The following is a 26,742-nucleotide window of genomic DNA, read 5'->3' as shown; positions in this document are numbered from 1 at the left end:
GATGGAAAAAGGGAGGGAGAAGGACTAGAAGGTTATTTGTTGAATTAGCATTTTTTTCAGATTTCTCATCTTAAATTATTTTATCGCACTTAATTTGTCAAGATCCTTTTACAAATTGTAAATTTGATACAATTTTAAACCTTCTCAATGCATGCTGCTTATTCATTTATAATTTTTAACACCACATTGCCTTTTAACTATGTTCTGTATTTTATAGTTCATGCTCAAAGAAAATGGCAATGGTTTTTAATTAGCCCTGTTTGAGGAAAAACGGCAAATGGTTGCAGAAAAGGTTGGTCGAATAGCAAACAAAAACAACCAACAGGCTAAGCATTGGCCCCCGGATTCATTTGAGAGCCATTAAAACCTCATTAGTGCTATTTTCAATTTTTTGTACAAAGTTATCAATATCATAAGCTCTACCCCACGTTGATAACCAAAAAAGTTGTCAGTCACTGAAAAAATTTGCCACAAGTTTTTTTTTCTTTTGAGTGGTTTAACATGAACCCCAATTGAACCAACAGTTGAACATATAAGGGAGGAGTCTTACAAATAGCAAGGAAGCATAAGGTTTCGACCCCTGTCAGAGACAATCTCCGCTTAGAGTGTTATCAATGAGTGGCGGGCTATAGTCGATTTCAAGCAAAAACCAAGAGAATTGAAAGAAAATTAAAGAGGAACAAATAGTTTCGAAAACTCAAATTGAACTCAAGTTTCATTTTTCCGAATGTTTCACTAGCGTCGGAAAAACTGCTCTCGGATGACATGACAGGCGGCGCAATTTATTTCAGGGGCTGTAGCTAGATAAAAAAAAATTTATGGTTGCAAAAGGGGCTATCAGGGCCTTGACATCTACTCTCCAGCAGTCAGTTTTGTTTGAACAACAAACTTTATTTCGGAGTGATAGCAATTGATAGCACTCAAAAATCAAGTGCGTGAAAAAGTCACTCGAGAAGTCAAAGATTATTCAAGAAAAGAGCAAAACGGTCAAGCAACAAATTTGCATAAAAAAGACACATTTACAATAATTGCTTTTCATTCGAAAACCATTAAACAGAAGGTTGATGGGCCCACTTGATGAAACATCTGACGAATTGTTGTACAATCTAGTTCAAAAGCTCAATTTTTAAGCCTCTGCTGTTGAACTTGTAGACCTCGAAGGAAAAGCTGAAACTGTTGCGAGCTGGGCAATTGTTATAGAGATGTAGCCAGGGAGTTGAACGCTATATTTGAAATTCTGAAAACTCAATTCAGCCTAGCATCTTTACCATGATTGAATGCGCCTACACCCCAACTCCATCCGAAAACTCGCGTCAGTCTTCCGATGCACCAACAAATTAGATGGATTTTTTATGCAAGAAAAAGTGTGAAAAAAGTGTGCGTGATTAGTACTGAAGTTATCATTTTATTCCAACTAACTTCTATCTAGCTCAGCAGAATTTGCAAATTCATCAGTGGGAACTAAAAATTTTCAAATCAAATGCCCGGTCAGAACGTAATGAGACAAAAGGCGACCACATAGTGCTGAAGAACAATGATATCAATCTTATGTACCACGACCTTTGTGTACATAAAAGGTGGATAGAAAGACTGTCAGTACTACCACTACTACAATTACTCAATTACTATTATTGTTTTCCTTTTCAATTGGTACCATTGAGACATTAATGCCTCTATTCCCACTTCATACGTTGATGGCACAGAAGTTTCTCTTGTGCTGTGGTTCTTGCTCACTTTTGTTTATATTCCAGCAGCGTCATTGAGTGTTAATTCAAATAAAATAGAGACATTAAATACGTGGAACGACAAGTCAATCAAGTCGACATAATTCAGATTTTCACAATTCATGTTTTTCACCAAATCAATTTTTGTGCGAGATCGAGAACATTCACGAGAACAGATCCAACTCACCTGTTGCAAGAATGCAATCAATTGACTAGTTGCCCACTTATCAGGTCTGGGCAGGTTGATATCCTTCAGGTATAGAATCATTCTCTCCGCCTCTTTGGGTCTGTAAACTCTGCCTGTGTTGGTTGAGATCATAAGACAGCTTTGGTTCAGCTTCTGCAGAATGTGTTCAGGGCTGGTTTGGGCTGAGCAGTAAACAGCTGCTATTTGGACCGATCTGAAAATTTCAAAACGAACTTTCAAGCAGCTCATATTTTCACGCAGCTAATCAATAAATTATGTTGAGCAAGCATGAAAGCAGATCAAGAAACAGATTGTCGCAAAGTAACAACATAAACCGACTAACGTCGGACGAATTACACTAGAAAGACTGGGGAAGCAAACAATTTAGAAGGGGGCATAGGCTAGCACAACTTTTACGGTGCAAAATCTGACTGTTGCGTGGTTCAAACGCGCAACCCTCGGAGAAGAGCCGGTGACATTGACCTCTATACTACACGGTCTAAATATATGCTCATCGCTCACAGTCGGATTTATTTTAGCAACTGTCTTAGCTTCTGATTGAGCGCAACAGTTTCACTGGTCGACATAGTTTGACGTCGAGACTGGTCGCAATATATAAAACCAACTGTTTAGATACAGCGTCAAATTACGAAGTCATGCGTTAAATCTCGGAAGTTCTCTTCTAAGAAATGCTATTGACGAAGTTCGACCAAATACACAACCAAGAAGTCCGAATGAGATACCTGAGTTGAGAGAAACAGTGGTTAAGGAGCATGCTCTTGCCACATCCTTCTGGACCAATTAGAATGAAGGGTTGTCTCTGGCCACTCTGCAGCCAGAGGTTAAAATTGTCCAGGTTAGCCAGGGTAGTGCGAGTAAGCACCAGTGGCAGCTTGCCAGAAACCTAAAACAGAGAAACAGATTTCATTCAGTGAGCAGAGCAAGATCTACGTAGATCTATCAGTGATCAATTCCGCTCGGCTAGTTAAATTAGTCCTCGTGTTGGTTTTCAAGGTTGAGGTCCGAGATCCTAGCGACCTCTGATAAACAGACCATATTCGAGCGAAAATCAGCGCTTAAAATTATAGGGTCCTGATTTCTGGTAGAAAACATGATCGTCTGGACAATGGTGTGAAAATAATTTTTATCAGAGTTCACTTTGTCACTTGGTTCTGGGACCACTTGATCATGGGTTACGAACTGTACTTTTAACAACTGTTTTAACAGACATTTTAAATTCGAAAATAATCATCAATCTGAATCATTTTAAGACATAGATTTCACAGCTCCGCTAACATGTGTTATTGCTTATCAGCAAGCATTCAACAAACAATTTGACACTATTTACTGATAGTAATCAGAGGAAAATTATCTGAGAGTAGCTGACCTCGAATTCATCAGAGATTTCGTCTGAGATCTGGTTGTCTCTGTATGACTCCACTCTGGCCAACATCCGATCGAAGTGGAATGAAGTCAGGTCAGAGCCAGGAGGGTGGAACCCAACCACGTTTGAGATCTAGAAGCGACCAAGTTAAAATAATCATTTTTCTGAAAAAAAATAGCGAATTAGAACACAAATCTAAACATTAGATCCAACACAAGAGTCAATGAAAAAGAAAATTGAGTTTTGAACCTAGAAATAACAACCTAACAAGTAAAAAATTTTAAAACTAAAATTCGTCTCCAAGTTACAGCAAAAATGTAACTTTAATTAAGAAAAAGTAACTTCTGGTTGATTGTCATTCTTATTGATTATATTAATTTCATCAGAAATAGTGACGTAGACTAGTCGAACTTTGTGCATTTGTACAGACCTGAAATTGCAAATCGAAAACCCTGAAATCTAGAAGAAGATTGGAAGTGGGCAACAAGACAACCTACCTCTCGCATGAATGCTTCCTTGTCCTTGACGTTTCCTAAGAATCCTTTGACAACGGCGCACTTGAACTCCTCCTCAGAGACCATTCCTCCCTCTTGTGACGTCAGAGGCACCAAGTGCGAAAGCCCGTTGAAGATCAGCCCTGTCAGTGATACCTCTAGTATCGGCTCAAATCTAAATGCAACAAAGCGAAACCTTGTTACACACTCTCGGAAACTATTCGAATGTTGTCCTCGAATGACTTGAAATGCAGCACAAGGATGTCTGGTAACAAAAATCACTACTGAAGACACTGAGCAAAATATCGCAACCTTGTAATAAAAATGGTCCAAAAAAGGAAAGGTAAATAGAAAAAGTAACGCACCTAAAAGTTTTCATCCCCATAGAGTTCAAAAAATAGGATTCTCAGAAATTGATCAATTTCATTTGAAGTCTTACGGACCTATCAAGAATTAAAGATAAGACAACTAACTTTTTGGCCACTTGTAGAGTGGAGTAAAAGTGTTCAGCAACGAGGGACTCCAGATCAGCCAAGATCTGTTGTTGACTGCTACCTGAACAGTGCCTCGACAACCAAGAGGACACCACTGCCTCTTCGTTCACGTCTTCATCGCTAAACAGAGAAGACTAATCATTCCAATTAACTCATTAAATTACAACTTCAGAAACTTAGTTACGAATGGCATGCAGATTGCAAAGCACATTTATCGCTAATCAAATAACAGCTTGTGTTCAACCCAATATAATCAGATAAAAACAAATCATTTGGTTCATAGAAATAACCCGGCTTATAATGGGTTCCGAAAAATCTCCCGAAAATGAAGATAATAGTGCCTTCAATTTGTGCCCATAAAAAACCACATAATCCGGCTTACATTTCGAAGTAGTCGTTCATCTAGGCCAAATTGCTACCTTTCGAACTATTGAGGTTTCATGTACTCTGTCGGCTATCGTTGAAAGGGTTGAGAAAAAGCGTTCAAACCAGACAATCGGGTTTTTATTGCCAAGTAACTCACGCACACATCCGACGTGCAATTGGCAGGACAGTGGTGCCTTTTATCAAAACCATTGGATAAATCGGCTAAGTGCAAAACAGCCCATCGGGAAAAAGGATTTACTCCATCAGCCAACAATGCTGCTCATTTTAAAGTCTTGTAAAATGTTACGGAAATTCCGCAAAGCGCTTCAGCAGCTACGGTACAAATTTTATCCGCAACACTCATAATGAATATTATTCTTCCTGCACTCTGCAAGCGCCAATGATGTACCAACGTTCTGACCCGAAGGTGATCTATGTGGTTTTTTCTACGATAGGGAGACTATTGTCATGGAGAAAGCAGATAGTATTCCGCTTAGCCCAGAGGGAAGGTAAGCACCGCCTGGTTTGGAGTTGTTGTCTGGTACTGAGAACTGTTTCTGGCGAACTGGCGAAAGACTACATTCAGAAGGCTGAGCCATTCAACAGGCGATCTCTTACTCGGTCGTGCGGTTGATGACGTTTCCTCTGCAGCAGCATGAAGCGGCGTGGTCCCCAAATTTGTCCAATAAGCTATTAATAAAAAACATTGTTCCTGTCAAACATGGAGATTCTGAGGTTGTAACAGCAGTGCAGTTGGAATTCGCTGGTGCTCAAATGTAGGCTGAGATAAGGAGCACTGAACCAGGCCCCAGCATAAAGTTAACGAGTCTAGCCGGGCTTTTTCGCGTTTAGAGAGTCTCATCAAGAAGCTCTGTGTTCCATTGTGCATCAAATAGTTCTCGAGTGGAATGCTGTTGAAATTTTTTGAGCTCCGCAGTTTTGAGCTGCCTCGAAAAATTTTCGGAGAGGAACCCTCGTAGATGTATCAATGTCAACAATTTCTGCGAATTTACTTGAACATGATAGAACAGAACTGATATAGACAGCCAGTTGCTGACCGGTAGACCTTCTAATACCCAGTCCAACAAAGCTTAACTGACTGTGTACATTGCTTCAACAAACACTCTGGGACGACGAAGCCTAGAACAAGTTCCACATAATCACTTTGACTGTGTCAATTTCATTCAAAATGGTGGAAATGTCTTGGCACGGATCACCCTTCCATTCGTAGACTAAACCAGCTTCGGACAGCCGGGACAGATTCTGAGAGTTCCGTATGCGCCCTGAAAACGTTGAGCATTTCCAACTCTTTTTTTTTTCAAATTACATTTGCCTCCAAAAACCATCGTTCCGAGAGCATCTCCCAGAACTTCTAGGCCTCCATCTTCGATTAGCTTTATTTCCTGACCAATACTAGTCATTTTCACTCAAGACACAAGGCAACATTGAATTCTTTTAACATTAAGATTAATGTTCCTTGGACTTCAGCAATAACGCTAAAACAATCCTTTAGTTCACTTTTGTCCCACAAAATGTTCATATTCCAGATGCCAGCAGTTTCATACTATATTGAGCGCTAAGGCAAAAAGCAAAGGCCTCAAAGGATCTCCTTGCTGGACTCCAGTTGGGCTTCCGATAATGCGTTTATCGAAAAAGAGGACTCTGCCTAAAATGTTAAGTTTCCAGAACAGCGATAAATCGCCAACGCCAGGTAGTGGTTCTCCCACTTGCCCTATCAAGGACTTTCGATTGATTCTGTCTGTCATCTGGAGTATTCCAGGCTGTTGGTAGCAGAGCATTCGTTTAGCAAAATGTTGGCGGTGCGGATCAGAGCCTATGCACCGTGTTTGATCGCCAATGCATGAGGCGAGTACGATTCTCACTCAGGGTTTTTGACTCATTCGGGCTACCGCAATACGGTAATTAATTGTTTTGAAGGTGCGCGATGGAGATAGAAAATGCTAAGTCAGGCTGAAGTATTTATTATGATAACCGTAGCGCAAGCAGATGCACACGAAATAATTCAGATACAAAAGTAAACCATAGCGACTAACGTCGGGCAAACGATTGGCGAGCTGTTGTCTTCGACATTAGCTAGCTTAAGCTCCGAGAAGCTAGCTTAAGCTCAATTGGAAAGGATATAAGGGGTGATTTAGGATGCAGTGTCAAGTGGGGGATTGGGACACATCTTGACTAGTAAAGCACTAAGAGAGCTACTCAATAACTTAATGCTCTGTGGACTTTAACTGTTTATCCCGTTCGCAAACGCAAAAGTCAGAAAATTACACCAACAAAACTAACATAGCTGGCAATTTGCCAGAAAATAGCCGCAATAGCTTCATAGATCTGTAGTCTCAAAAAGACGGTAAAAAGACAGACCAAAAAATAAATTTATTCTTTTCATTAAGCGCTGAGATGTTAAATTTTGATTAAAAATCTATATAATTTTCTGTTTCTATTTGCTGCTCTTAAATAGCCTTCACTTAGAGTGACAAGCACTCATTTGACCTTATCTCTTTGAATAAAGCAAAGAAAAGTCAATTTTAGAGTGAGGAAGTCATTTTCAAGAGTGAGGTAAGTCACGTGTGACCAAAAATTTAATCACGCAAATGAACAAAAAAACTCGCTCTACTAAGAGTGAAAAATGACGTCACGCACGCAAATCAGTTGAAATTGCACGAATGAACGTAACAAAAAACATGACGACGAAATAAATAAAAAACCAATAGAAGGCCAATAATAGCCTCAGCTATCGCTTCGCGGGTATTAATAAGACAAAAATTTCATATTACGAGAAATTAAATCATAGTCTCTACATTGACAAAACAGCTCCAATAGGTTTGTAGTCTCATACAGATGACAAAAACAGAAAAAGAAAATTGTTAGTTTTTACTAACTGCTCAGATATTTAGATACCAAATTTGTATCACTTATTGCTGTTTCTACTATTCGCCCCTACATAGCCTTCAATAAGAGTGAAATACACTAAGTTGACCTCAAATCCATCAATTAAAGTAAACAAAAGTTCCTGTGCGAGTTATGAATTCATATTATGAGAGTGAGGTAAACCACGTGTGACCAAACACTCAATCACATAAATGAACAACAAACCTTGCTCCAAAAATGACGTCAGGCACGGAATTTAGTCAACGTTGCATGAATGAAGAAACGAAAAGCAGATAAGAAATAAAAGTCCCAACAAAAATCTTACGAAAAGCAGATAAGTAATAATGGTCGCAACAAAAATGGCCATATAAACAAACACAGTAAAAACACAAATCAAATGCCTGCACGTTAACAGAAAGCCACAAGCAAGAATACGAGTTTTTGTTCATACACCTTCTCCTAACTCTGCTTTAAAATTAGAGTAACAGCATTTCACGCCGCAAAACCACTCGCCTTTTTGCTCCAATTCCCGTTTCGACGTGATCAAAATCATCACTAAAATTTGACTACAAAAATCATGAACATAACCGACTAACGTCGGGCGAATTGCTCTCAAACGACCGGCGAGCGGTTGGCTTTGTCAGTAGCTAGCCAAGTTTGATTGAAGCTAGCGCTAGGTTGACTCGACTCTTAAACTTTTAGTTTTCTAGCTTTGTTAGTAAACAAATGAAATAGAAAACTGATATTTAAAAAATTTGCAAATATTGCAAAATTTAAATAAAAAAGCTTCCAGGTTTTGCAGTGAAAATGTTCAACACTATTTTTACTCTCCTGAGTTATGTCAAGTAACCCATCTGCAAGACTTGAAAAATTTCGCTGGCCAGTAATGATAGTTAAACTGAGAAAAGGACAAAAACACTCAAAAATTTTGAAAACAATTGCAAATTTTAACAAAATCTTGCTAAAATTCAACACATTAAAATCTTCAAAACCATTCCATTGTCTTAAGAGGATATCCGGTATCACTATTTCAAGCTTTACTTAGTTTTAATGGCTCAAAAACATCCATAAACTTGGAACAAGATAATTATTTTTGTGGAAAATTTAAAAAATTATATTTTATCAAAAAAGTGGTAAAGCTGGAGTCATTAAAATATTGATAACAATTCCATGAATCTAGAAACTATGCGACGGCTTTTCATGACGCCTTGGAGGAGGTCCCTAGGATCCTGGTGCCGGAAAAAAATGATAAAAAAGTCAAAGATTCAAAAAAAAATTGAAAAAATTGGAAATAATTTTAAAAACTATTTCCAACTTCGAATTATAAAAAAGCCAAAAAAGAAGGCCATTAAAAGCTGGCTAACGCAGCTATTAAAAAGACCATCAGGACTAATATAATTGCCACAAACTTCATAACAGTTCAATTGAAGAAAATGCCTTAAATTTAAGATATAACAGCGAATTAAAAGCGCTGTTGAGAAAAAGGTCACGCAAGATTTATATATGATTCCCTGAAGTATATTTTGGATCCCTCAGATCGCACCTTTAAAACACTGACTTCTAGAAGACTCCATAGTTCACAAATCCTATATAGATTTCAATATGGTTTCGTTAATCCATTACAGTCTTCATCCATTTTCGAACAGGCTAAATAGTGGGCAATATCTCCATAGCAAGTCTCTATAACATTGCGAGCATATTGCCCAAATAGTTGCGAACTAGCCTTACAGACTGTAAAATAAATATAGAAACAGATACAGAATTGAGTTGATGCAAATTATAAACGAGGATCCAATAAATCTAAAAGCTAAACACTGTTGCAATATTTTCTACAACTTGTACCAACTGCTCTCCAGAGCATTTGCAAAACAAAACAGTGGTTAAACATACGAGATGAAAACACTAAACAATTAACACACAAAGGCAAAAAAGCAAAAACCTGTTTAATAATTCAAAACAATATTTGATGTAATTCAGAAAAGGACCGACCAATAAAACTTCAGCTATCATTTTTCAAAGATATTCATGGAACAGTTCTAAATAAAAGAGAACAAAAAACTAGGAGAACAGAAAAAAAAAGAATTTAGAAAAAAGCTTCAAAAAATAGACAAAAACATTCCAAAATTGAACCAATTTCAAAAAATTTTAAAAAATTTCAAACGGATACCAGTCAAACCAAACCATGCTAAACATAAACGAAAAATGTCGGAAGAATTGCTCTCGAACGGCAGGCTATCATTTTTCAAAGATATTCATGGAACAGTTCTAAATAAAAGAGAACAAAAAACTAGGAGAACAGAAAAAAAAGAATTTAGAAAAAAGCTTCAAAAAATAGACAAAAACATTCCAAAATTGAACCAATTTCAAAAAATTTTAAAAAATTTCAAACGGATACCAGTCAAACCAAACCAAGCTAAACATAAACGAAAAATGTCGGAAGAATTGCTCTCGAACGGCAGGCGAGTCAATTTAATCCAGGGGCTGTAACCTAGGTAATTTTTCTTTATGGGAGCAAAAACAGTTGACCATTCAGGGATTCGAGCAATTCGACCCGATCCCGCACCAGAAGCATTGCCCAATCGGCTATCGGGCTCATTAATTTGCTATGCTGAAATCGATTTTATTTTAGCAACAATCTTTACTTCGGAGTGAGAACAATAGAGTTCACTGAAAAATGAAGAATGAAAGCGTAAAAAATTCACACGAGAATTCAAAGAATGTTCTGAAGAAAAGTGCAAAAACGGTCCAACAAAAGATTGGCATATAAAAAGACCAACACGTTTACAATAATTGCCACGAACTTCGTTCGAGAGAAACTAAACGAACTTCGTTCGAGAGAAACTAAACGAACTTCGTTCGAGAGCAATTAATCAAATTCATCATAAGTGCTAATTGCAAGCAAAAAAAACTCTTTTTTGCCCAAAAAAAGTTACAACTAAAACTAAAAACGGCTTTAAAAACGCTCCAAGTGAGCTCCAAGTTACTGCACTTAGCGGAACTTATACTTTTATTTTTATATTTTTGTCTCCTTCTCTCTTAAAAACGCATTAACAAAAACCATTCGCTCTTTTGCTATGCTTTTGACTTTTGCTCAGCAGATTGACCGAAAATTTTGTTTCCATTTGCGCCATTAACATCTACATCCTGTCCCACCGATACTAGATTAAAAACAAAGATCACTGTTACTCAGTTACAGTCGTAAAAGCCGAGAGTAGAGTAATATAGCTATGTTCGGCTTACAACTTGGCAGCTATAATAAAAAATATGTTGATGGCAAAAAATGACAATGACCTCTGATCTTGACACATTGATTATGATTAGACTATTCGATGAATCCATGCGCTGAATGTTTTCTTAAAGTATCAGTTAATTCTACCGCAATCCTAAAGTTCATAAAAAGTGGTACCTCAGGAATATCATGCCCATTCTCGATATGGTGGCAGGGGAGGCACAACTCAAGTCATGAGTCTCGAAGAGAAAGTTGACATTGGGTCCAAACTGGATTCTCTCTCCAGAAGGCATCGTAAGCAGTCTGTTGTCGTCCAGGACAGAGTTCAAAGACTCGATCCACTCTGGGTCTATGTCCCCGTCACAGATGATCCAGCTATTCACATGCAGTGGTTCTTTAACAACCTGTTTAAACAATTTATGTCAGCAACCTGTAAAAATTATTATCACAGAACAGATCCTTGCTTCCACGAAAGAATCATATATGATTTCTGAGGTCTTATATGCAAGGGTCGTACAAAAAATACGGTATGATTACATGATATCCTGTAAGGTCCCAGTATGATTACCAGGAAAAGTCAACCGGGCAACATTACTGAGGAACTACAGTTTAACACTGCGTAACAAGTGCCTGCAGCAAATTGCACTGCTTTGTTTAAAACTTTAGGAAAAAGACGAAAGAACATTAGTCATATGAAACAAAATTCTCTGAAAGCAAACAAAAATTAAAACATAAATATAACCGACAAACGTCGGGCGAATTGCTCTCAAACGACCGGCGAGCGGTTGGCTTTGTCAGTAGCTAGCTACGGTTTAGTGAGGCCAGCTGTATTTTAACTGAAGGGGCGTGAGGTGAGCGCAGCGGGGGGGGGGAGGTTGCACGGGGACACGTCCTTACGGCCTGAACGATGTGCAGGGATGGAATGGAGGGGGGGGGGGGGGGCTGATGTGAAAGAGTGGTGTCAGGACAACTTACCCAAATCCATTTTGCCATTTTATCCAATGCCAACTTACCCACTTGCTAAATTTACCAGAACAAATATTTAGCCGACTATATAATTAAATGTCCCACAAATATTTTAAATCATTCTTGTAATAGCGAAGGCTAATTTGTCATCTGATAATTGAACGAAAAGATCAAAGAGCATTGGTTAAGTTTGTATTGGGTAAAGTGGCATTGGGTAAAATGACAGGTTGGGTAAAATGGCGTAGGGTAAAATGTCATTGAGTAAAATGAAATTGGGTAAAATTTCATAATAACGGAGAGAGTGATGAAGTCAGGTGGGGGGCTTGGGGTCAAACTCTGAGAACGGCCCTCACACCATGAGCATACGCCTTCAAAACAGTTTCTCTTAATCGCATATTTGGAGACTAGTGAGCAGAAAGGCTCTAAGAGAACTTAATGCCCTCTGGGCGCTACCTGTTAACCCCGTTTTTGAGGACGAAATGTCAAATGGGCCAGACACAAAATTGGTCAATCGAAAAATCGCATAAAAAAGACCACAGCACTAATATAATTGCTACTTCGTTTGAGAGCAATTAATTAAACAAACTGCCTTTGGGAGCAATTAATTTTAAAATGTCTATTTGACGTGTTGTGTGAAAATCAATTGATGAAATAAAATTTGTTAAAGAGTTGAAACTATTGGACATCCTGCAATTGATCTTTTTACCTGTCTGGCACTGTATGTGAGAACGCCGTCAGTCCATTCACGCGTATCCAAATCAATAGACCCCAGAAGCTGAAATTACAATTCATCGTTTTGATTTAAACATATTAGGAACATTTTCAATAAATTTGCTCATAGGACACATTAAGTAGTAAATTATTTAATAAATTAATACGTTTTCAAACGAAATTTCATATATAAATAGCCGGAAGTTGACTTCCATGAACATCCAAGGACATTTTCAAAATAGAAAATTTTGCGTTTAAACAGAGTTACGTGACTCTGTAGATGTAGCTTGGAAAATCTGACTGACCATCTCGGTTCTCAATAAACGCCAGAAGTTCTCAATGATTTCACGCAGAGTGAGTCATGTAACCATCATAAACAAACGATGATAGATAGCAACCTGTTGTCGCGGCATTGCCTTGGGGTTCATAGTGTACAGCACCACTTTCTTCTGCACTTTGAGTAGAGCGTGTTGCAACATGGTCCAAATGGTGGATTTTCCAGCCCCACTGGGACCCACTACTACCACTCCCGTCCTCTGACGAAGCTGCTCGTACAATTCAAGAGCCTTCTTCACCTGAACAAGAAACACAATTATGAATTGCCGGTTATCGTCAGACACTTCGGTAATTGAAGGGAGTAACGATTACAGTATTGACTTCAAAACGGAACAAACACTAAATGCATAGCCTACTAATGATGTTATTAAAGCTAATATTAGACACTAATATTAAATCTAGTAAATTTGAATTTTAATTTTTAAAAGATGTTAGTAGCTAACGATAGAAGTTAACTACTGCCATTTAAATTATACTGCTTTAAACTCTGAATGAGATCAATTCACATGAAAAAATCAAGAGGTAGGAAGGAAAAAAAGTCACTTGAAAAAACGGTCACACGAAAAATCGATAGTACAAAAATTGCATAAACCGACCGTATTGAAGCAATTGCTAGAGACTTTTTTTGAGAGCAATTAAACATGAAAAATTGGCAACCTGTCGTGGCATAATCTGTAGATGCATCTCCTTGCATGCTTCTTTTATAGCGCTCTCAATTTCTTCATAAGACACATCAATCGGTTCAATTCCAGGAAACACGTCTTTTATAATACCCTCGAATCTCTGCATGTCAATAAAAGTCAGTTTTGACAAAGTGTTCAGTCTCAAAGCCTGAACACAAATGACTGTTTCGTCAATGCTCGATTCTGATTGGTCGGGAGTGTCGTCTGCTGATTCACGTTTGGCCTTCTTGAGCAGATCGCCGCAGCCTTTGAGAACAGTTTTGAGAGCACGCAGTCCCCAGTCGTAATGTTGCTGAGGGGTCAACAGACCTCTGAAATAATTCACCTGTTAGCTTTACTTGTATTGATTCTTCCAGCACGTTTTGCAACTTGAAGCAATCTAACATCTAAAGATTTTGAAATACTATTAAAAAGAAGCTGAAAAAATACATATTTTTGTCAACAACCGAAAAATTTAGATAACATGACAAAGCGTACTTAGAGAGGTTGAAAACAGCAAATAACTTGCGACCCAACACAGAAGCATTCTTGTATCCCTCTGCAAACAGAAGCACCTCCGAGATCAACTCATTGTCTGGTCGTGACATTGCAACGGGTCTAAAACAAAAGAATTGAATTAAAGAACTGAATTGCAAAATATAAACTTAAAAACTTAGGATGCTAACTTTTCAACATTCAGCTGAGAAAAAATAAAAATGCAAGAAGTTATGGTCGGTCTTGTTGCAGTTCATTGGTTTCAGAGTTCGAAACATAACAGTACACCTATCATTTATATATACAATTATCTCACATATTGCAAAACTATATCAAAGACAAAAAAAAATCGACGAGTTTCAAAATTGAGCTACGCCGATTATCTCCAAACTTTGCACACAAAAATGCGGTGACACACGCTTCGAGATTCGGTGTAAATGAATTGGACCATATTTGAAACATACCCGGCAGATTGCCGGAAAATAGCCGCCGTTGATTCCCATAACTCTATTGGGATTGAAAGAAAAAAAATATCAACAAAAATCGATTTTTGTATAAAAACACTTTTGAGTGCGATTTATTTAGATGTCATTTCGTAATTGAACAAACTTCGGTCTCTCAGTGAGAGGCTACATGGTCTAGTATCAATACCAATAAGCATTATAGATAGTAACTAAAACTTATGAGAACAAAGGTCAAGTACCGGGCATCTAAAAATGGACTTTATGGGTTTATCCCGTTTCTATTTCTGACTTTGATTTTTTATACCGACTCTCTTCATTTTGAATTGCTTTGGTGAGCAGCTGCTGTTTAAAAGAACTTTGAGTAGAATGACAGAAGAGTGAAACTAGCCTAGAGAAGTAAAAAAGATTTCACGCAAAATGTCGAAAAAGCGGCAAAATGGGTAAAGCGAGAAAAAGTTCGACGAAGTAAAAAAAAATTGGGAGCGCTATAATAGCTGGCTGAGGAAATGAGGGCGGCTATTGAACATAGCCGGCAGATTGCCGGAAAATAGTCGAGATAGACGCTTGGGGCCTTCCATGAATTGAAACAACTAAAATGACTAGACAGACAAATCGACCACCAGTCCTTTAATAGACCACTAGATTTTTTGGGTTAGCTTTGGACTGTCATTTTTATGAGACACATAAGCTCTATAAGGAGAAAGCCCTAATAAGGCTTTTCAAAATTAGGGTCTTTTTCGTTTGTGCCCCATCAGTTTAGTGGGCGCATATTAGCACCCCTCAGATGCACGTGCAATATTTTTTACATAATGACTTACTATGTAATGGCACGTGCTCTGTAACTGGGGGCGCATAAAATACTGGGGACACAAACGGAGAAGATCCCAAAATTAATATTTGAAATCAAAAACTCAAGACTCTAGTAATCGAGAATTAGGGCATATATGTTTGGCACTACTTAGATGCACACTATTGACCTTTAACAGGTAAATTGACCTCAAGTCAATTCCAAGAAGTCAGGGTAAGACGAAACAAAAATCTGTTAGACGAAGGGAAAAAAATTAGGAGCGCTATAATAGCCGCCTGGGATTGAAGACGCGGCTATTAAACAAATGAATGTTCATAAAATTTAAAGTTCCATAAGTGAGTTCAGAAGTCATTTCTAAAAAAACATTGCAAGACAATTCCTGAAATACAATTCAAAGAATTGAATGAAAAACCCAAACCTACTCTACCTGACCAGCCGATCAATTGAACAATGCCAGCCAGAACACAAAAATCATCTAAAAAATTGAGAAAAACTAAAAACAAAAACAAAAAACAAAACTAAGCAAAAACATACTCATTGCTAAAACTCAGCTTTTAAACCTAAGGCAAAAATTTTTTCCCTTTAAAAATACCTATTTCAACATAATGTTCAAAACCAACTTTTGGTTCTGAAAATGGTCAAGTATTATATCTGCAAGACATGAAAAAAATTCATTTTTTGAGAAAAAAAAAGAAATCAATTGCAAATGAACAGGAAATATTTCTGAAAATCGTGATATGTATATATATATATATACATATATAATATATATCTTCAAAATCATTTCTGTGTCTCTAGAGGTTATCCAGTAACCCAATTCCAAGCTTTTAAAACTCATTGGCTCATAGATCGATAGGCAATAATTTTTAGAAAAACCTTCACACTTCGAAAAAAAATTCGTTCTATTAAAATGTTGAAAGCCATTCAATAGCCCCCTAGCAACTATTTAATAATATACTATCAAACCCTGGATGAAGTTACCCAGCTACTGAGGCAAGAAAAAGTAAATAAAATACAAATGTTTTGAAAAACTTGAAAAAAATTGCAAATATTATCAAAAAACTTCTCAAAGTCGAAAGGTTAAATTATTGACAACAAATCCATTGAAACTAAAAACCATGCAGTAACTTTTTATGAGATTTTATCCAAAAAATGCTAAAATTCGAGACATTAAAATCCTTCCCTTGTTGCTAAAAAACCAATCCATTGTTGCTAGAAACTATGAAGTGCCCCATTAACAAATCTCAAAGGAGATTGCCTGGTCCCTGAAGCTGAAAAAAACTGAAAAAATGATGAAAATTTTCAAAAACCTGAAAAAAAGCGAATTTTATCAAAAAAAATTGCTAATATTCTTGATATTAAAAAGTTGAAACCTATTCCATGGCAACTCAAAATTTTTCAGTAACTTATTATCAAAACCCTAATGAGGTTTTCTGGCCCCTGGGACTCAAACAACTTGAATAAGGACAATAAATGTCAAAAATATGAAAAAAAAATTTGCAAGTTTTGTCAAAAACTGCTAATATTCATGATGGCAGAAAGTTGAAAACGATTCCTTTATCACTAGAAACTATGCAGTAATCTACCATCGAACCCTTCATCAAACCCTAGAGGAGGTTTCTTGACACCTAGGGCTAAACAAACTCAAAAATGACAAAAATTTTCAAAAGACCTGAAAAAAATTGCAAAAATTATTATCAATTTGTGTGTTTGTGTTTGTAGTACCAAAACATATAGCTCATAAAATGGTCATAACAAGCAATTTTGTCGCACAAAAGGCCTGCATCAACTTTTAAAAACTTCAACCTGAGACAAATCAAACAAAAAAACTCAAAAAAATCACAAAAAAATCATGAAAAATTGCACCCTTTTGTGCCCAAAAACTCCTAAAAATGACATTTAACCTTAAATTAAGGCCATCCCAGCAGCTGCACCACTATAAGCACTTGAAGGACTACTAAAGCCCTCTTTGGGCCTCTAATGAAACTTAATGCCAGCTGGGATTTACCTGTTTATCCCGTTTTGAAAGATCAAAGTCATTGCAAAATGTGTGAACACATCTTAAAAAAAAACACATCGCAGCAATACAATTCAAATTCTTTGAATTGTAAAAGAATAGGAGCGCTATAATGGCCGCCTGGAATTGAGGACGCGGCTATTAATAAACAAGTTTAATGGACTGACCAATTCAAGGTCAAAGTTCCAAAGCATCAACAGTTTATCATAATAAACCTGTTAAAACATAGTACCCTACCTGAAGAGCTGTTTCAAGTTATCCGGCAGTTTCTGCCTTCCACCGTAACCCTTTCCAGCGGGGTTGAGGGTGATGAAGATGCCGGAATTCGCATCGAGATCCACCTCTCTTTCCATTAATTCCAAGGAACTCTGCTTCTGCTTGAGTGCAGCCTGGATCACTTGAATCTGCATGGACACTGCAGAGAGAACTGCTTCCTCCAATCTGAAGACACATAAACCCCATTAACTGTTATATTACTGGTTGATGACTCATATGTTGGAGTCTTTTAGTCAACTTCAAACAATATTTTATTATTCGAATTAGAAATATCAATTGTTCATGTGGGTATGAAATACGTATACTCGTGTAAAAGAGACAAAAGTGCTCTGATTTTTCCAAAAAACTTAAGTTATCATTTCAGTTCATATATCCTGAAGGTGTGATTTCAAACAAATGTTCAAAAAATTAAGCAGCATAAATACAGAACAGGCAACTGAAAGTGTGAATGAAAATAACTCGACATTGGCCCAATCGAAACATACTATCCAAAAAAGGCATTTTTCCAAAATTATTCAATCGTTGTTATTAAATAATTTTTAAAATGTCCAATCTTGAAAGTAAATCCTAAAAAAGAGGTAACTATGCGCTTTCTCTTTCAAAACTCGTAATAAAGATTACATTATCATACAGAGTATGGTAGACTCATTCAAAAACCTTTCAGAGAACAGAAAAATTTTGCATTTTACACGAACAAAAAATGGTTTAAAAAATTGGCAACAAATTGTCGCTGATCACTTACATTAACAAATTTTAACAAATTATAGTAAGGTAGGCATAACTTTATTTATCTCTAATAAAGTTCTTTTTTACAGATTAAACCCTAAAGAGCCGAGTTTTCAGTAAAAGAAACTAGGCCCATGAGTAATGAACACTTAAATTTCTCAAATTTTCCAAAATCTTAAACATTTATTTTTAAAAAATCTTCAAACATTTTCTCTATACCAACTAGTCTCAAGAATTTAACGTTTGAAGAAATCGAATGGAAAACGGATATACCAACTCTATCGTCCTCAGGTTGATAAATTTATCGGATGTTGATATCATAAAAGCTACAAAAATTTTAACAGCGAATGATTGACCTGCTTTTGCGGATTTTAAATCTTTTTCAGTATCAATGAACAATGAGGGAGGGAGCATCACAGTTTTATGGGATGCTAATTGTACAAATAAGCAGTTACTGTTAATAGGAAGCTTTCATAAAATGGATCACGCGGCCTTAGCCGCATTAATAAACTCATAAGTTAAATTTAGAATCTATATTTTGCAAGAAAACAGTCAAAAATATAAACCAACTAGTGTCGGAAGAATTGCTCTCGAACGACAGGCGGGTAGAAAAACATTCAATCGAATTTATATTAACAGCAAGTATAATGAGAACAATAGAGATCACTCAAAAATGAAGAGCGAAAGAGTGAAAAAGTCACTTGAGAAGTCAAAGAATGTTCTAGAAGAAAAACGCAAAAGGTCAAGCAACACGTTTACAACAAATGCTATGAACTTCGTTCAAAAGCAATTAAACACAGCAGAGTATTTCAAACAGAATAAAAATATTACAGACTTAACTTGATATTTGCACTTTCTTTGATGACTTCTTTCATTATCATTGTAGAAATGTTGAAAATATTATTTTTCATCTTTCTCCCTTTATTAAACGAAGTGCCTTATTATTTTCATCTTCGCATGCAAAATAATGCAAAAATCTTAAAATAAATAAGATAAAAGATAATTTTTGAGCTAAGATAATTCTGCTTTTGAAGTAAGCCGACAAAATTTGAATCACACTTCAAAAATCAGTTTTAACATCATTTACTATCAACAATTAAAAAAATAAATCAAAACCAACGCTTCTTAGTCGCCAGTGCATTGCTCAAAACAATTAACCGCGTACTATTTGCTTGACTGCACATTTTGCAAAAAAAACTGAGTTGTTGGAAAATAGCAATATAAGTATGGGACAAATCTTAAAATATAACAATTGTGAATGTGCATGACAATGTGAATGATAGTAGAAAAATTTAAACTAAAGACTTATAACGTTTCAAACACAACTATAAAGAAAAATAAATAAAACTAAAAACAAAACAAAAACAAAATTACAATAATTTCAGTTTCTTCGCTACGCAACGATCACAATATTTCCTCACTTGTGAGCACCTGACGCGTCAATTCCCAAAAATAAATTTCCCGTCAAGAAAGGAGAGAAATTTTTCTTGCCAGAAATTTGTATCAAGCAATTCAGGATATGTAGGTGAATAACGTGTGTAGGTGAATATTTTGTATTTCGCAGCTCATACAAAAAAGAGAGTCAATTACCTTTAAACTGGCTTAATATTGAAATTTTGAGTTTTCACATGAAGTTGACATCAGCGTTCAAAAATGCTGAACAAAAACCTTCCCAAAGCTATTAATTAAAGAAATCAAACCAATAGCATCAGCAAATAACATCGGATGGATCGCTGTCAAACGGCTGGTAAAGGTTTGGCTTTGCAGAAGCTTAGAGAGGCCAGCCACACTGGGTATGAGGGGAGTAGGCAGAAAGGAAGGAGAGTTCAATTCTACCAAAACTCAGAATTGCGCACGTTCTGCTCCCTCCGCAGCTTGAGTGGGCGTGGGGTATTTAGTGGGATTGAGTAAGTCGGAGGTACTCAAGAAAAAATGTATCCTCAGCAATTGAATCGTTTACTTAGAAACTTACTTGCTAAGTAAGTTTCTAAGTAAACTTACTTTAGAACAAGAATGATTTAGTAAGAAAATCAGGATTCCTAGGCATAACTATAAATCATTGCACCACATATAAAAGTACAGAATTGCGTTAATAAAATCATAAAATTATGACGTTTTAAAAAACCTTTGGAATGTCGAACTTTTGGGGGAAAATTACAATAAAACTGTTTAGCAATTTTTATCACTAGCTATACTCGGAAAAAATAAGAGCCATTTTATTTCGAAGCCAATTTCCGTAGCTGAGCCAAAAAATGATAATCTAAGTTTGAGAAATGAGCCAAATCAAAAATAAAAATGGAGATGGCAAAACTACATCATATCAACAATAATGGCTTTTGCTCAACTTCATTTCGCAACTCATACAAATAAGAGAGTTAATTACCTTTAAACTTGCTTAATATTGATATTTTGAGTTTTCACATGAAGTTGACATCAGCGTTCAAAAATGCTGAACAAAAACCTTCCCAAAGCTATTAATTAAAGAAATCAAACCAATAGCATCAGCAAATAACATTGGATGGATCGCTGTCAAACGGCTGGTAAAGGGTTGGCTTTGCAGAAGCTTAGAGAGGCCAGCCACACTGGGTATGAGGGGAGGGGGCAGAAAGCTACCAAAATTCAGAATTGCGCACGTTCTGCTCCCTCCGCAGCTTGAGTGGGCGAGGGTATTTAGTGGGATTGAGTAAGTCGGAGGTACTCAAGAAAAAATGTATCCTCAGCAATTGAATCCTTTACTTAGAAACTTACTTTCTATGTAAGAGTCTAAGCAAACTGGACAGTAACTTAAGGCTCTCGGGCTGTAGAAAATCAAATTCTAAAATTGGCCATGCGAAAAATTACATAAAAATACCGACGAGAGTAAATTAATTGCTACTGTTTGACAGCATTTAATAAACTCTTTCGACTCGTTTTTCAAAATTAAAACCAAAATTTTGCTGAATAACTTAAACCTGTTAGCAGTAAACCTATATAAGAATAACTTTTAGATTTGTTGCAAAATTAAAATGCAATTAACACATGACATTGTTAAAAAGGGGTCAAAAATTAGACAGTGCAAGAGTAAAAACAACACAACTTGCTTACAAGTTTTCAGTTCTTTAGAGCCGTAAAAACAATAAAACTACATTCTATCGTCTTGCAACTGTCGGGTCTCTGGACGTACGAACCTATTGAATTCGTCGAAGCATCCCCATGCCCCGCACTTGATGATGCCAATGAATATTCTGCCCATAGATTGTAAGTCTATGCCCTCGTCACAATTAAACACCAGCACTTGCCGCCCAAACAGACCTCCCAGCGCTTTCACTGACTCTGTCTTACCGGTACCTGCAATGATTTGGATTACTCACGAAATCAAATGACAATTGCTTTTTCAAACCGTATTATCAGTATTCTTGTCAATACAAAATCTGAGTGTACTTAAAAAGATTATAGCAAGCCATGATTACTAACTAAAGATGGCAACTTTCGAATAGATCACATTATTCTCATAGAAACTGAAAAGTATTCAAAAGTCTTCAAAAAAATTGATGAACTAAAGTTTTATGCTTCTGTTTTTATTTCGCTATCACATCACAGTTTCGCTAAAACATCACATTGATGCGTTGATGACATGAACGGTTGATGATACGTGGAATCAAAACTTTTGATTGCTTGCACTTATAGAAGCTTGCAATCAAACAAAACTACAATTCAGAACCAGCATTACGAAGCAAACAAACATACTATCTGCATTCTATACCAAGGAAAAGATTGATCATTTTCATTCTGGAACTAACCAGCGGGGCCGTAAGGATTTCCGCCCAATCCTAAATGCATAGCTTGTGTCAATGTCAAATAGCATTTATCAGTCAATGGCGAATGGACCAGCTTCGGTGCGTTTCCTTGGTACTCGTAAGTGTAATCAAACTGAGCTTCCACCATTTTCATATAAGCTTCAACCTCACTTTGACTCGAGCTCTTGCAATAAAATCTCAGCTGCTTCTGCCAATCCCAGACTATTACGTCACCGCTTCGCGACTGAATCAATTGTTTTATGACGTCAATTTCATGAACACAATCTAAAATCAACGCCTTCAGTTTTGATTCCAGAACTTGTGCGTCTTGGCTGGATGAGGCGTTCGAAACATCGACATTTGTAAAGCTTCCCAATTTATCGTTCATCATTCGCATCAAAGCATCAAGTCCGTTCCGTTTCAAAGCCCTTTCGCTTTTGTCAGTGAACGAAATTTGCTCGGCTAGGCATAAAATTTGCGAAGGGTATTTATACACGGATCTGCTCGGTTCGGCCTCGAAGTCGCTAATGCATTTTCCGAGAAGCAAAGCCAGAGTTCGCTTCATCTCCCGAGCAAGATCGGACAACCATTTCTCGACGTCATTGCTAATTTTTACAGGTTCACTAAGCGTAACTGTTTCTCCTACGAGGGAACACATTGCAAGAATTGACTTCTTGGAATCATCAAATTTGACGGAATTGATGCCTTGAAACAACTTTTTCAAATGGCTCTGTATAACTTCTGGATTTGTAGCTTGTCCCAAGATTTCAAGAAGATCGTCATCGCCAATGAAGTAGAATCGCGGAAACGCAGCTCGCTTTTCTTCCAGGAACTGAGCCAAGGATTTTTGACAACGTTGCAGTTGATCCAGGAGGTTGTTCAGCACACCTCTCAGTCCAGTACGGTTGCATAGAGAAATGACTCTGGAATCACGTTCAATGTCGCTCATGATTCCCCGGAACTCCTCGTTAACTTTTCGGAATCTTGCTTGTTCTTTAGGCAAAGCACCCCGAGCAAATATTGGTTCAAGGTAAAGCCACTTGCGTTGAATTTGGTTCAAGTTCAAAACGTACTCATCAATATCAGCCAGACGAGTTTCCCAAACTTTGGCTTTATCCTCGAACGCGGCGTAGTAAGGTGAATCTTTAAGTGACTGAAGCAAACACTGGTTGTCGCCAACTTGGTTGACCAGATCTTTGTAATCCTTGATAAGCATTAACCTGTTACGGTTAGTGTCATTATGCTCCAGCAAGTTGAAACTCGTACCACCGCCCCAAAGATCCAGTTCTCTCAATGCGTCCCGAATGGAAACTTCTCCTTGGGCGCGCAGGTTCAATTCCTTCAGCGTTTCGACGTTGCAGTTTATAGTTTCAGAAGCTCCCAAAATGTCACCGAGTGTGAGCTTTTCCAGAGCAATGCTGTGTGAAATACCTAGAAGGCGATATAAGTCAAGCCAGTGGTCTGGCGAAAATGAATCCCCTTTAAGGTATTTCAAAAGACCAGCTGTCACGATGTATTTCGCGATGTCGTTGTTTAGTTTCACGACAAGAACGCTTCTCGGATCATAGCCTTCACCAGCCAAAGTACTTGGATTCAGTCGGTCCTTCCAATTTTTAACATAGTCCTGGAAAGAATTAGTTTTAACACGGAATGAAATCCAGTCCTCGCTGGTCATTTTTTCCAAGCCTTCCAAGAAAGTTCCAAAGAGCGACCAGTTCTTCTGATACTCGTCAATTTCGTCTCGCAGTTGGTCAAGTTCTGGGAAGTCGGGTATCGTTATCCCAAATTGTTGGCATTGTTCAACAAGCTTGTCTCGGTTTTGAAGCAATTCGTCAAACTCGAGCTGTTTCTCTTGGACAGATTTTAGAGCAGCTTTGAGGCTGTTTGAGTCACCCGATTCCAACGTGTCCTCTGATGGGCGGAATTGAGTCCACCGAGAGCGGAACTTTTCAATGTCTTGACGGAAGTCTACAATCACTTTCTCGGTGTTTTCCTTCAGTTTCTCGACCTGAAATTTAATTCAAAATGATCGATAGTTTTGAAGCAAGAAGAAATAGCGTTAAAATCGCCAACAATGCAGAGCCACTTGAAAAAAATCGATTTTTTTAATATTTCGTGAATAGCCACGGGTAGGACAAGGCGGATCGAATGATCCTGTTACCTATCCTTTCCGAGTCTCATTAACTTGTGCTGTGTTAATTTTACGTATTTACTGAGATTCTGATAAATAAATTCTTTCTTTCTTTTTTAGTAGCAATCACTTTATTGATGTACGTGCTCATATAAAGCATTTTTGTAAAAAAAATTGGGTTTAGGCTGTTCAATAAGACAAAAATTGAGTATCTACTTCTGCTTTAGAGGCTAAGTAGCAATGAAAATAAAGATGAATGCTAAACTTGAGCGTTGGAAAGATGCTGCTCCTGAAGTATGGCCTGTAATGGTCAAACGGATTGCGAAAAATGTTATAGATTTACACCTCAAGTTGACCTGGACATTTTTTTTATTTCATAGGCAAAGGCAAACATAATAATACATGCTTTTGGGCTGAAAATAGGGTGGAAGCTTACGAGGTAGAACCTGCTATATCGATTATCTACACGCTAAATATTTCTCGTGTGAATCACACAAAAAATCGTGTATCGTCACACGATTTTTCGGTAAAAAGTGACACACGAGAAATTGCCCCGTTACATGATAAATCGTGTATTTTTACACGATTCTCTCGGTCTTAATCTCATGGTTTATCGCGTGATTCACACGAAAAATCGTGTGAAAAAACCCCATTTTTTGTGAATAAAATACAATTTTTCGCCCAAAAACCACACGAAATTCTCACGTGAAAATACACGATAATTCGCGTAAAATTTTTGCTCTGTAAATGTCAATTATAGGTATAGTCCTGTTTCCCCAAGGGCAGGGTAGGGGAGCGGGAGCTAAGGAACAGTTCCCAATTAACATGTGTATTAGTTTGATGAATACTGACCTGGTCTGCAATCATCATGTGGAAGCTCTCCATCATGATCTCGAACTTGTCCCATCTAGCATGCAGGCTGTTCACCTCATCCACTCCCTGACCCTGAGTCATCCTCAGCAGTCTGTTCTTCTCAACTATCTTCACAAACACTGGCTGCAGCTGAAACACAAAACTCGACTCAGGAGCGAATTTAACAACCAAGGCAAGGTGGCCGAGTGGTCTAAGGCGCTAGGTTTAGGCCCTAGTATCTTCGGATGCGTGGGTTCGAATCCCACCCTTGTCAAATTTTTGTACTATAATGACAACACAATAAGAAATAAAAATAAAGTATTGGAAACGACTGAATGGATATTCTCCTATTGGAAACAACAAAATGGATATTGTCGTATTGGAAACAAGATGGATACTGTCAGTTACAAAACATTCAATCCCGGGCCACCGATCATACAGCTTTCTTTGACTTCATAAAAGGTCAAATATGATTTGAATTTGATAATAGGTCATATATGATTCTTAGTAATCATACTAGGTCATATATAATTTGAATAACTTTTTAGTAGTCTTACAATGATCAGATATGATTTCTAGGAAATACAGAAGTAAGACAAAAAATTTGAAAGCCGAAAAATTGTATAATTTTTGTTTTCGATAGAAATCACAAATTCTTGGAAATCCATACATGTTCATATATGATACATAAAACACTGACTGATAACAACCATTCCGATATAATGAAATCAGAGGACATTTGAATTTAAAATCGTACTAGCAGGCCCGCAAACACATCACAAGAAAAACACATCGAAAGAAAACATCACAAGAAAAAGACGAGCTTATACATGGTCGCAAAGCGCGTTTATTATCTATTGTCTATTCCTATTTCTGAATCAGCTAAATTCTTGTCAATGGCTTTAATGTGTCGCCTGCTTTGGCAAGCTTAACGAGCGCAAAACATGAGCAGATTATGAGCCAAAATATGAAATAGGAGAAAGATTGTTCTGAAAGAAAAGAAAAAACGAAAAGAAACGAAATAAAAGGAGCAAAAGAAAAAAATCAGCTTCTCAAAATTGAGGTCACGGAAATTATGCAATTTTTTTCCGGTTTTAATTGAATTCGAACCCCTGTCGCTTAACAGTCATGAGTCTTAACAGTCATCCTCTACGCTAAGTATGCCGATTGCTTCCGCCTATTGAACTTTCAAATGCAGAACGAATGAAGGAAAAAAGACAGGAAAAAAGGTAAAAAGAACGAATAAAAGGAAAGAAGTGAACTACGGAAGAAAAAGACAACCAAATACCATTTTTTTCCCAAGTGTATGCTTTTCAGCTCGTAATCGGGCTTGAACTCATGCCCCTCGCTTCACAGTCATAGATTTATTCCCCTGCGCTGCCGACGCCTGTTGATTTTGTCAATTGAACTAATTAGATACGCAATTGTCTGGTCATTGGCTATTTTTGTCTCGCTGGATTTTCCTAAGCTGCAATCCTAATGAGCACAGAAACATGATCACGAGCCCAGATCAGGAGCATAAGCATGGTGATGTAGCTGTTAATTATTGCGCTCAAGTGCAACTTTTGTTCCAAACAAAAGATAGATAGGTGAGAGGGAGAGAATGAAATACAAAAAGATGAGGGAATGAAAAAAGAACCGGAGGAAGAAGAAAATAAAAAAAGAAATGAAATGAAAAAGAAAACCTAACCCCAATTTTTCATACGCCAGTACATCATGCATCGTTTTCCGCCTCTGCTCGGGCTTGAACACATGCCC

At 37.2% G+C, this 26,742-nt stretch overlaps 1 protein-coding gene and 1 non-coding gene across 2 annotated transcripts in view; one reads left to right on the top strand and one right to left on the bottom strand.

Annotated features, from left to right (window-relative positions):
• The window catches only part of LOC142341277 (cytoplasmic dynein 2 heavy chain 1-like), a 154,918-nt gene that overhangs the window by 90,901 nt on the left and 37,275 nt on the right, over nt 1–26,742 (bottom strand). The window contains exons 10-23 of the mRNA XM_075392195.1: nt 24,985–25,134; nt 22,005–24,009; nt 21,393–21,552; nt 17,461–17,664; nt 13,938–14,057; nt 13,435–13,771; nt 12,840–13,016; nt 12,437–12,505; nt 10,942–11,168; nt 4,263–4,403; nt 3,793–3,964; nt 3,299–3,427; nt 2,655–2,815; nt 1,912–2,125 (exon numbers count right to left, since the gene is read on the bottom strand). Coding sequence (XP_075248310.1) covers nt 1,912–2,125; nt 2,655–2,815; nt 3,299–3,427; nt 3,793–3,964; nt 4,263–4,403; nt 10,942–11,168; nt 12,437–12,505; nt 12,840–13,016; nt 13,435–13,771; nt 13,938–14,057; nt 17,461–17,664; nt 21,393–21,552; nt 22,005–24,009; nt 24,985–25,134 — 4,266 coding nt within the window. The remainder of the gene's footprint in view (nt 1–1,911; nt 2,126–2,654; nt 2,816–3,298; nt 3,428–3,792; nt 3,965–4,262; nt 4,404–10,941; nt 11,169–12,436; nt 12,506–12,839; nt 13,017–13,434; nt 13,772–13,937; nt 14,058–17,460; nt 17,665–21,392; nt 21,553–22,004; nt 24,010–24,984; nt 25,135–26,742) is intronic.
• Trnal-uag (transfer RNA leucine (anticodon UAG)) lies at nt 25,177–25,258 on the top strand. Its single transcript has one exon. It is a non-coding gene; the product is annotated as a tRNA-Leu (tRNA).

This window comes from Convolutriloba macropyga, chromosome 6 (assembly GCF_964194025.1).
Source record: "Convolutriloba macropyga chromosome 6, txConMacr16.3, whole genome shotgun sequence".
NCBI classification, from domain to species: Eukaryota; Metazoa; Xenacoelomorpha; order Acoela; family Convolutidae; genus Convolutriloba; species Convolutriloba macropyga.
The sequence above is the reverse complement of the archived record's forward strand: the minus strand, read 5'-3'. Positions and strand labels throughout refer to the sequence as shown.